This window comes from Lonchura striata, chromosome 15, assembly GCF_046129695.1.
Source record: "Lonchura striata isolate bLonStr1 chromosome 15, bLonStr1.mat, whole genome shotgun sequence".
Classification (NCBI taxonomy): Eukaryota; Metazoa; Chordata; class Aves; order Passeriformes; family Estrildidae; genus Lonchura; species Lonchura striata.
This window is the reverse complement of record NC_134617.1, coordinates 179,014-191,159: the sequence shown is the minus strand read 5'-3', so window position 1 is coordinate 191,159 and position 12,146 is coordinate 179,014. Positions and strand designations below refer to the sequence as shown.

Below are 12,146 nucleotides of genomic sequence, written 5' to 3'. Positions count from 1 at the left end.
GTATCATATTTTAAAAATTGAGGTTAGAAGCCAAGATTTTTAAGTGATTGAAAATAAGCTGCTAGATGACTGAAGGGAAATAACTGTGGTAGCTGTATAATGTGAAGATGAAGAGGTTGCTGTATATCCAGTCCTAGTGGCCTATATTTATAGTTTATTTCTGAGATCACCATATTAATTTCCTGCACTGTAAAGAATCTGAATAAACAATATTAATGCATAAATATTCTGTATTGTAAAGTTTTAGTACAAAATCTGGGTTTTTTTGCTTTATTCCAGAGACAGAGGAGATTGGTGATGAAGAAGTTTTCTCATGGCTGAAGTGTGCAAAGGGTCAGTCTCATGAACCAGAGAATCTCATGCCAACACAGATCATCCCTGGTACAGGTAATGCTTGAACACAAAAGGAAAAATAGCAAATTTTGTTTTAATTCTGAGCAATCAAATGGAAAAAATATAAACATAGGTGATGTTGTAGCTGATACCTCTTTTAGCATGGATTTAGAGGACAATTCCACTTGCTACAGCAGAAGGGTTGAAGGGAAGGTAACCCAAGTAAGATCAAGCTGTGGATTTGAAGTGTGCATCCTTCTAGTATTAGTTGTGGCTTATTGTGCTTAGCTGTTTTTAAGTTGTATTTTAAGTAAATTTGTTTAACTAGCAAGAGGGAGTTTTTTGGGGATGGTTTGGTGCTGGAGCTCACCTCTAGGTCAGGGGTGGCTCCATGTGGTGGAAAAGTCTCTCCTTCAACTCATGTTTTCAAGGAAAGACTCAGTAGTCTTCTGTTGTTGGGTCTCAAGGTAGTTTTTTGCATGTTATCTAAAAGATTTTCTTCTTGAGCTGCTGTGGTCTGCTCAGCTGCTCAGGCAAAGGCACACACACACCCTGAAATCCTCTCTGACTTCCGTCTTCTTCTCTCTCCCCGCCCAGGGCTGCTGCTATCTTTTATATATACATTGCGTGTTAAATGTTTATAGTTTTTCCCCAATGCCTATTACCTATATTAAATGATGCCCTTCTACTCTAAACCAATCTGTGAGTGCCAACATCACCAAGAACATGGAGGTAAGGAAGAAGAAAAAGGGAGGACAGGGCAGGCCCAAATCCCTCCATCTTAAAACCTCTGACCCCCATGTACAAGACCAAAACCCCCCTGTACAGCACTCAAAAAGTCTTCCCTTTACATTGTGACTACTTCTACTATAATATCTAAAATTTTGTGACTTCTTGTGCTTCCTGCAAGGTTGGTAAATCATTCCATGGTTCAAATCCAAAATCACAGCTGTTTCCAGCTGCCTGCCAGGGTCTCAAATGCTTCTGACCTGGGCCCGGAACATCCAAAAATGTCTGAGGGACATTTTGAGTTCCAACAGTTTTGGGTTTTTATCTTCTCTGGTGACAGGGAGGGAAACTAATGGTCCATGCTGACTATTTACTTGACTATTTACGTAACTGATCCTAAAAATCACAGAATCATAACATGGTTTCGGCTTGTAGCAACCTTTAAAAATCAGCTAGTCCAACCCCCATGCCATGGGCAGGGACCGCCTTCCACTAGACCAGATTGTTGCAAACCCCGTTCTACCTGGCCTTGAACACTTGAAGGGATGGGGCAAGCACAGCTTCTCTGGACAATCTATGCCAGTGCCTCACCACCCTCACAGGAAAGAATTTTTTCCTAACATACCCTCTTTCAGTTTAAGAATGTTGTTCCATATCCTGTCCCTAGAGACCCTGGAAAAAGTGCTTATCATCCCCTCTGATGTACTGAAGAGGCACAACAAGGTCTCCCCAGAGCATTCTGTTTTCCAGGCCAAACCAGCCTTTCTTCATAGGAGAGGAGTTCTAGCCCTCTCATAATTTTCATGGCCTTGTCTGAACCTGCTTGAACAGGTCCATGTTTGTCATGTACTGGGCACCCCAGAGTTGGAACACTGCATTCCAGGTGGGAAGGTGTGCTGGGGTAGAGGGGAAGAAGAATCACCTCTCAGCCTGCTGGCCATACTTCTTCTTATGTGGCCCAGGCTGCAGGATGGCTTTCTGGGCTGCAAGTGCATTTTACAGAGTCATATCTAGTTTTCCCTCTAGCCATGTATCCAAGTCCTTTGCCGCAGGGCTACTCTCAATCCGTTCATTCCCCCACTCAGTACTGATATTGAGGGTTGTCCCAAACCAGGTGTGGGACCATGCACTTGTACTTGTTGCACTTAATGAGGCTTGGTTGGGCCCACTCCTTAGGCTTGTCAAGGATGTTCTGGAATCAGCTGCACACCTTATCTTGGTGTCATCCACAAGTTTATTGCGGGTGTGCTGAATCTCACTGTTAGTGTTACTGATGAAGACACAAAATAGTATTGGTCCCAGTAAGGATCTTTGAGTGGCACCTTCTGTTAGTGTTCTCCACTTGGGCATAGAAACGGTAACTTTAGGATGTGATCATCCAGCCTCTTTCTTACCCACGGAATAGTCCATTCATTAAACTGTATCTCTCCAATTTAATGACAAGAATGTTGTGAGGTACTATATTGAAGGTCTTACAGAAGTATAGCTAGATTGCAACTGTTTGCCTTTCATTGTTTAATGATGCAGTCACTTCACTGAAGAAAGCCACTAGATTAGTCAAGTGTGATTTGCCCTTGCTGAAGCTGTGCTGGCTGTCTCTAATCATCTCTGGCTTCCATATATCTTCTAGAAGAATCTGCTACATGATCTTGCCTGGGTACTGTGATGAGGCTAACGGGTCAGTAATTCTCAGGGTCCTTGTTTTGACCTATTTTAAAAATGGGCATGATGTTTCCCTGTTCCCAGTCCCTAGGGACTTCATCGGACTGCCAGGACTTTCCAAGTGTGACGAAGAGTGACTTGTTCTTCCCTTGCCTTCCTTATTTGATTTTTTACATGAGGAAATTGAGAGTGCTCACACTCCAAGAAGAATGTTCTTAAAGAGCTGCAAGCTCTATTCTGTTTCCTTGTCCCTGGGGGCAGTTTTCCAGAGTGTCCCATACACAAATTCCTTAAGCAAATGAAAGTCTGCTCTCCTAAAATCCATTGTTCTGACTCTAGTCTTGATCTGGCCTACATCCCTCAAGGTTGTGAATTCCACCAGGTCCTGATCACTGCAGCCCAGGGTGCCACCAGTCTTGACACATCTGATTAGTTCTTTCATACTGCACTGTGACAGGTCCAGTAACGCTTCTCTTGTGGTTGGTCTCTCTATATCATGATTTAAGTTATTAAAGCACTCCAGAATTGTCCTTGATTGCTTGCAGCCTGCTATGTTGCTTTTCCATCAGACGTTAAGGTGATTGAATTTCCCTACTCATCATGTGAGCATGATGCTTCCTGTAGTTGAAGTAAGAACACTTTTTCAACAGGGGTAAACCCCAGCAGTGAGGTTTTCTTTATTGGCTTCATCCTTCATTTTTGCCCATTTTTGCCATAAGTTCTTGACCGGTTTATCACTTTTTTTGTCAAGGATAGCTTTGTGTGGTCACTATGTTGTTCTTTCTACATGGAGAGCACCTCCCCACAGTTTACCAGTTCTACAATTAATTGTATTATGCTTCAGCGATAAAGATTAGATTGTGGCTTTCTAGTTGCACAATGACTTCTGTCTCCTCCTGCTCATCACCCAAGCTGCATGCATTAGTATGAAGAGGCCCTCCAGCTGGGCTATCAACCTTACCCCTCTTGATGGGAACATGCTCAAATTATTTGACAGGTATTTCCCCGTTGGTTCCTGATACGTTGGTAGCCCCTGGCTTTTGCCTGTTGCTCAAATCTGTATCTCCTTTCCCCACTAAATCTAGTTTTAAAGTTCTCCATAAAAGTCTGGTTAACTTGTTAGCAGATACTTTGTTGCTCTGCTTGGGCAGGTGAATCCCATCTGTTCCCAAGAGACCTGACTTCTCGGAAGAAGATTTGTGGTCATAGAAGGCAAAACTATTGAATATGGCACCAGCCACACTGCCAGGTATTCACCTGGTCAATTCATTATATCTGTCTGTATACCAGGAGGATAGAAGTGAGCACCTGTGCTCTCAAGGGTTATATAGCTTCTTGTGGTGGTTCAAAATCACCTCGTTGCAGTATGGTTGAACCCTACATGGAATAGTAGAAGAAGATGATAATCTGTAGGATTTGCCAGGTTTGACAACCTCTCAGTGACGTTGTGAAGGGAGCATTAGCACTGTTTACCACACTCTACTGTTCAGGGACAATGTCTTGTTATATAGCATGTGACCTTAAAGATACATCGCAATAATACTAAAAAAACCCCATCTATTTGAAGATATAGTTTAGGCCTTTTTTTTAGATTTCTTTGCATGTGATATTAAAGACTTAACTTTATTTACAGCGCTTTACAATATTGGAGACATGGTTCATGCAGCACGAGGCAAATGGGGTATTAAAGCCAATTGTCCATGTATTAACAGACAGAATAAATCGGTGTTGAGACCAGCTGTCACTAATGGAATATCACAGGTATGTAATTTGAATCTGAAATTACCGTGTTTGACATTTACATTTTTAAGATCTATTAAGATGTTAGAGCCTTTAAGCTAATCTATTGTGAAACAGGAATTTTGCTTTTTCTATATGTATTCTGAGAGTTTTAGTTTAACAAAAGAGTTCTGGGTCACTTTTTGGAGACATGAACTACATCTGTTGTCCACCACGTTAGATATTATTTGGGTTAATACTCTTATGTGGAAACTGAGGAGGAAGCCATTTATATTGATGCTGCATTTTAAAACAAACCACTATGAGTATCTTGCAACATGTGTTTTTATTTTGTTGTGCTTCCTGAAGGAATCTAGAGCAGTTTGGTAACTATCAACATAAAAAATCCTCCTGTAATTAAAAAAAAAAAAAAAAAAAAAAAGAAAGAAAAGGAAAGGAAAGAAATAAAAAAGATTTGGCTTATGTTAAAGATGACATGGTAGGAATTCACACCACAGTGCAAAGGTGAATACACGTAGATAAAGAAGCTCTTGAATTCTGCTGCTACCTAAGCATAAATGAAATTTACTGTGTGCTTATAGCAAATGGAAAAAGAAAAACAACAGACAAACCCAAATGAATTTGATATTGAAAATGTCTTCCAAGTTGAACTCTTCCCTTTATTCAACACTTAGCGGGTTTTTTTATATTTTTTGTTTTAGCTTCCGACTGTAAATACTAGTGCATCAGTCTCTGGAAACGAGAACGCCTTTTCCACTGGACCAGGAACAGCAGGAGTGGGGCAAGTAGAAATGGACACTGTACCAAAATCTGAAGCAACTGACAGTAGGATAGAAGAATCTTCAAAAGCAGAGACATTACCAACCAATAACACTGGGGAAGTAAAGACTAACAGACCACTTTGTCCAGAAACAGCTCCATCATCAGCTTTACACTGGCTTGCAGATTTAGCAACGCAAAAAGCGAAAGAGGAAACAAAAGGTGAGCAGTAGAAATGCCCTCTGAGGTTGCAATTAAAAGATAAATGATAACATAATATTTGATTGCTATACTTTGTGAGAGTGTCTAGCCCTAAATAGAAAAGAAAAAGGTAAGTTTTATTCCTTTGCATCTTAGAACCAGTTTTTTTCTACAGGCTTAGAAAAATGCAAAGCTGTAAAGATGGTACAGCTGCAGACATTACTGTCTCACAGTTTATTTCTGTGCGTTTTGTATTTATTTTCTCAGAAGCTGATATCCTGATGTAAAATGATAGTAATTAATTTCAGATGCAGCTTTGCCACTTTATAACTGTTGAAGTAAATACAGCTCTTTTTTGTGCTATGTGAAGAGTGCATTTCCAAGGAACTGAGACTAGAGTCCAATTGGAGAGTTAGATTAAAGTTTAGAGCATCTTTAATACTCAGTAGCTGGAGTGAATACACTTCTAGAGGTCAGAGGTAGTATGACTAACACAGGATTTATTCCTTCCATGTGTCTAGAAGAGACTACTTTACATGTTGATGTTAAATGCTGGTGACTCATTTGCAAGTTTTGCAGGTCTTAGTCACAGTAATATTTTGACTACATTAAAATTTGAAATATTTAATATCAAAATATTAATTCAGAAAATCAGGGAAATGTTTTTTAACTGCATCCATTAAAAAATTGTGTTTATGTGTGTCAGATCTTTTTGGATCAGATCTATTGTGCTGTTCAAAACCCCTAGAAGCATATGAAGGGCAAAATCTGTGTGAAATATCTTTGATGCTCATTGAGGTGCCTCATTCACTGTTACAGTCATAATTTACCATTACTACAAGATTCTGTTAATATCCTATTTAATGCAAGAGCAAATAATTTCAGAAAACTTTGTGATCATTTTAACTTTGCCTCTTGGGGATTTTTTTCTCTCCCCTCCCTGTAATGTTTATATTTATCTTGCAGAATCAGGATCACTGAGATCAGTGCTTAATAAAGAATCCCATTCACCCTTTGGATTAGATTCCTTCAACTCCAGTACAAAGGTTTCCCCGCTAACCCCAAAGCTGTTTAATAGCCTCTTGTTGGGCCCAGTGACATCTAGCAACAAAGCTGAAGGCTCCAGCCTCAGAGATCTGCTACACTCAGGGCCAGGAAAGCTTCCTCAGGTCCCATCAGACACAGGAATCCCCTTTCCTCCAGTCTTTTCTGCAGCTTCTACGGTAAATAATTTTGTATTCCTTCAATAATATCTGTTCTAGGGAAGAATTTTCATCTAAATGTTTTTATAGTATTCTACTCTTGAATGTTGAAACAAATGTAATGCCTTGCCAAAACTCACCACCCCACAAATTTCTACAGAATTTTAATGCTAATTTTTAGTTTCAGTTTACTATTTCTGAGAAGAGGCTATTCTCTTTGAGAGATCAAGAAAGTGGGTTAAATATGGCCTATAATTTGTTTAGTTGATAATCAGCATCCCTGCAAAGTTCACTTCAAATGTCACATCTTTAAAAATACTGTAAGAGCATGCCACAGAAAAAAAGACAAAAACTTAAGAATAAACTAGTTCCTTCAACTTAAGTATACTTGAAAGCCATTTGAGCTAGAGTATACTTAGGCAGGATCTGCTGCTCCAGCCGCATCACTACAAATCTACGGGGCCTAATGGGATTAATCCAAGAATTTTCAGAGAACTGCTGATGTCATCACAAAGCCTCTCTCAATGAGTTTCATGTGGTCTTGGGAATCAGGACTGGCCCCAGCTGACTGGAAGCTGGCAATCATTGTCCTGATTTCCTAAAAGGGCGAAGAGCAGTACCATGGAAACCACAGCCATGTCAGTCTCACTTAAGTGTACAGTAAAATAATGGAAAACCTTATTCTGGGAAGTATTTGAAAACATCTGGAGTACAACATAGTCGTCAGTTACTGCCAGCATGGTGTCGTGTGGGTGAAAGTCCTACTTGTTAAATGTGATTTCCTTCTATGATAGGGCCACCTCATTTATCTGGGAAAGCCAGTAGATGTAATCTTTCCGGAAGTACATTTTTGATGATGTGTCTCTCAATATCCTTCTGCACAAAATGTTCAGCAGACAGCTGAACAGCCACATTTGGACAATGTGCTCAGACAAAGGGTGGGATTCTTGGTGTGTCTGGTGCAAGGCCAGGAGTTGGACTCGATGATTCTGATGGGTTGCTTCCAACTCAGCATAGTTTATGGTTCTGTGATTCTGTGAGTTTAAGGTGTAGTTGCTATTTCTGAATGACTTTTCTAGAATAAGGATGCTTTAATCCATTTTGGAAGAAATAACTTTGAAAAAAACCTGATCAAATCAATGCTATTTGGAGTGGTTAGAAGCATTTAGTTTAAGGAGAAGGATAAATTCTGTGGAATTTATCAATGCTTCGGTCTTTTTAGCGAATACTTTCTCCAAAAGCTTAGGCAGATAAGAGTAAGAAGGAAGATGAAATGGCTTGTTTCATAGCTGATTTTTTTTTAACTTTCTGCCAGGCAAGCTGGCTGGCTGGCACCTTGATAGTAGTTCATGTTTGTTGGTTTTGGGAGAAGGAACTGTATGTGAAAATGTAATGCTGCTACATGAAAATGAATCCAATAATACTTCTGCCTCTCATCACTGAGTACAGGCGAAGAAATTGTGGTCACTTGTTTTCAAGCAACTTATTCCTTCAAGGCTTGAGATAGCCTGTCTGAACTTGTATCCTTGTCCTGGCAATTCTATGCATTGTTTCACCACATCTAATCAGATGTATTGTGTAATGTGTTTTTTCACTTTCCTGACTTCTGATCTTCACTGAGTAATTTAGATTTAAAGAATTTATGGAGAACTCTGGTCCATCTCTTGACTTGAATGTCTGGATGCTTCATATAGAATGAACAAAACATATCTCAGAAACAACAGGTGTGTTACTCAAATTGAGAGAAGCAAGACTGCTGCTCATGGAGAAAATCATCTTGATCTTTCTGGAGCATTGATAGTCTGTTGAAGAATAATAAGCATGGTCTTTAAGATAAGCATGGTAATTAATAATTAAGCTGTGTATTATCTATCTTACAGCCTCTAGAGAGTCAGAGTAATGGTGCATTTTTAAGACCATCCAAAGCAGATGATGTTATGATCTAGTCTTATTTGGGTAAGATGGGCTGTAGAAAACTAACATAATTCCAGGCAGCAGTACAGAGTGGAATCTGACTAGCAGTGGGGTACTGTCTCTTAAAGGAGCCCAGGGTCCTGGAGGACAACAAGCTGCACCTGGGCCGGCACTGTACACCTGCAGCTGCAAAGGTAAACAGTCCTGGGCTGTATCAGGAAGCATACTGCTGGAGCACATCAAGGAATGTGGTTATTTCATTCAGCCCCTGTTGGGCTACATCTGGAACACTGTTGCCAGTTTTGATTTCCCTGGGTGAAGAATGACAGTGAAAAATTGCATGGGATCCAGTGAAAATAGAATGATTAAAGCGTTGGAGAGCCTAACACATTTGGAAAGGTTCTAGAAAATGGTTCTCTTCATCCTAGAGAAGAGAATGCTTTGGGGATCTGATCAGTCTTACCATTTCTAAAAGGTGGTTCTGGGGAATATGGAGGTACTTCTTTCATAAAGATGCATGATTAACAGAGCAAGGGGCAATATCAGTTTCTTTCAGGAGAAATTGTCTGGATATAAGGAAAAATTCTCCCTTTGCATTCAAAGAGTGAAATAGGCTGCCCTGAGAAGTGAATTAATCTCCTTCCCTGTGAAGTTAAAGTTTGGCATGACCCATCCCAGGGGAACAAAACGTAATTTCAACAGAAATTTACACCAGATGATCTCTAGAACTTCTATTGGACCTAGACTCTTCTACAATTCCATAAGTATTTTTTACTGAATTAATATATTCAGTAACGAATAATGTTATGTTTTAGATTGATAGCTCTATGTATGGTGAATTTATCTATTGAACCTTAGCTTTTAAGAAGATGGGAGTTTTTGGGAGGGGGAGAGAGTGGTGTTGATTGGTCTGTTTGTTTTGTTTTTCACTTGGATGTGAAAGCTTTTTCTACCAGAAATCTATCACACCCCTGCCCTCTCCCACAAATGTGTGAATACAGGTCGAATAAGTGTTTATCTTCTGTTGAATATGTGAAATCTATTCAGTGTCTTAAGTATTTTGCTATAAACAAGGCCTGTAGGCAGGTTTTTTATTTTTTTAATGTTAAAATGAAATTTAAGATTGTGTTGATAACCTGTTATGAATTATAAACACCCCTTGAGCTTTAAATGTCCCTTGAGGAGCATGGCAACCAGAACCATAGAGTCTATGTACTAGTGGTTCCACTAACATACAGGAAGCACTTTCTCCTCTCCCTGTCGGTGTTTACTTAGTGTTCACATATCCATCAGCTTATGTGTCCCAAGGTTGAATTCACTTTCTTAGTAATGGGATGAGGAAAATATTATTAATATATAAGATATTAATGAAGTTGGGAAAAAGATGGACTATTTTTAATATCAAAAATTATTAAAGTTTTCTATTTTATGTCTACGTAATATTTTTCAAGGTAGCCTTTAGCTGGTTATTTTAACTTCTACCATTGTAAATCGGAGCCATAGCCATTTCTGTTCTTACTTGGATACGTGTCTGTCTCTGAGCCAGTTTGTTTCTGATGCATGTGTTCCTGGTAGCAAGGTGTCTGTGACTAAAGTCTGAAGGAGAGCAGATATGTGTTAATACTTATACTGTTGCAAGGTTAAACTTACCTTTGGATTTACATCTTCTAGGGGGTCAAAGGTAAAGCCAGCCTGCCAAACTTCTTGGACCATATAATTGCTTCTGTGGTGGAAAATAAGAAGACGTCTGATGCTGCAAAACGAGCTAGTAATTTAGCTGACTGTGGCACACAGAGAGAGGTGAAGGAAATGGTAATGGGATTAAATGTGCTGGATCCACACACTTCCCACTCTTGGCTGTGTGATGGTAGACTTCTTTGCCTTCATGATCCCAGCAACAAAAACAACTGGAAGATCTTCAGGGAATGCTGGAAACAAGGCCAGGTAGGTGAAAAGTATCCAGCCCTTGCTGCTTATAAGTGTCCCAAATTGCAGTTTGTATGTTGTTGAAAACAGTCTATTCAAACTTTGGCTCCTGAGTGAATATGGTGAATGAATACTTCAACTGTACCTTTATAAAAGAGGGGACCCAGCAGCCCTGTTCACTCTATGCTGTATTTACTTAGGCCCATGTGCTCTTGCATGTTGAGCTTTTCTCAGCTTACCATCATGAGAGTGTTTGCTGTGACAGCCCTTTTAGTTGTAGTGTGCTTTGTGCTGAACCTCCTCTGCTCTACTACAGCCTGGTAGTGAATCCATTCTGATTTCCTTGAGTGCACCTTAGCATCTACCCCACACTTGATGCTTTATAGCCTCAGGGAAAGATCCATTTTCTTCCAGCTGCAGCATGTACAAGAGCAAAAATGCTGCATGCAGTAGTCTACTGAATTTTGGATGTACTTGATATAGTGTCTCACCCTGAGCCCTATAGCCAGTGGGAACCCAAGTATTGTTCTGGATTCAGCAACTGGTGCATGGAGCACTCTTGTGGATTGTCTGAGGTGCCATCAAGCAGTTAGGCTTTCAGACAACAGACTGTACCTTACACTTGCTCTCAGCATAGCCACTTTTTCAGATGTCAGTCTGTAGTGCTGCTGCTTAGACTTCTCTATAGAGTCAGTAAGATCAGCCTGGTCAGATAACCTGAATCTTAAAAAATGGGTGAGTAATTGCTGCTGCAAAGGAACTGCACCACAGTTCTAGCAGAGGATAATGGTCATTGCTGTTCAAACTGTATTCTTGGCATTTGGTCCTGCAGCTGCCTCTGACACAGTTACCTTCACTAACTACTCAGAATTGTGGCCATTAATGCTAGAACATTAGGTCCCTCATCATCTTTTTTGGAGGAGTGCTTGCTGTCAGTTAGTTTGTTGTTACAGTGCTAATGCGCTTGGCAGTCATATTCCATACTTATTTGTGATTTTTCACAAGATGCTGAGGTGTGGTGGAAGAACAGGGTGCATATACCTCTCTTGGCACTCAGAGTCTACTCCTGACAGAAGTAGAGTACTTTTCATTTAAACATTGTCTGTCCCATGGAACTGCACACTCTCTGGGTTTACCTGGGCACGAGCACAGCTAGCGTATAGCCGTGAGAACTGCAAAGATGGCTGTTGTGCCACCAGCCACATTCCTGTTCATGATTCCTCTGGTCAGCTCCTAAGAGTTGGAGGAAGTTACTGTGCAGCACACCCTTGCTTGTCTGACTAGCAACTTCACTGCCAGCTTCCCACTAAGTGCCTTCCTGTCCTGACTTTTTTGGGATGCATAGGAATCTCTTTTTTTATTTTTCATCCTGTTATATTTTTCTGATTTATAAGGGATTTTAGATCATTCTTTTGCAGTGCTGTGGTGTCCATCATCTGCTTTTCTTTGCTAAGAGCTTCTTAGTTTCTGGTTAGCATACTTCGATAATTTTCTCAACACTTTCTGTCAGGAAATACTACTGCCTCTCCTAGGAGGATCCTAAACATCTTGGGAATGCCTACAAAAAATATGCTTGACAGTTTCGTTGCCAATGAGACTGGTTAATCACCATGTACAAGATGCTGCTTGTGTCTGTGGGGTTCTTGACTGGTGATGAGTCTTGAAAGACTGCTTATGGAG

The 12,146-nt window shown here is 40.2% G+C and overlaps 1 protein-coding gene across 1 annotated transcript in view; it reads left to right on the top strand.

Moving 5' to 3' along the window:
- KDM3B (lysine demethylase 3B) overlaps positions 1-12,146 on the top strand; it is a 47,324-nt gene that overhangs the window by 19,092 nt on the left and 16,086 nt on the right. The window contains exons 12-16 of the mRNA XM_021543077.3: positions 280-387; positions 4,358-4,485; positions 5,166-5,445; positions 6,391-6,647; positions 10,212-10,484. Coding sequence (XP_021398752.2) covers positions 280-387; positions 4,358-4,485; positions 5,166-5,445; positions 6,391-6,647; positions 10,212-10,484 — 1,046 coding nt within the window. The remainder of the gene's footprint in view (positions 1-279; positions 388-4,357; positions 4,486-5,165; positions 5,446-6,390; positions 6,648-10,211; positions 10,485-12,146) is intronic.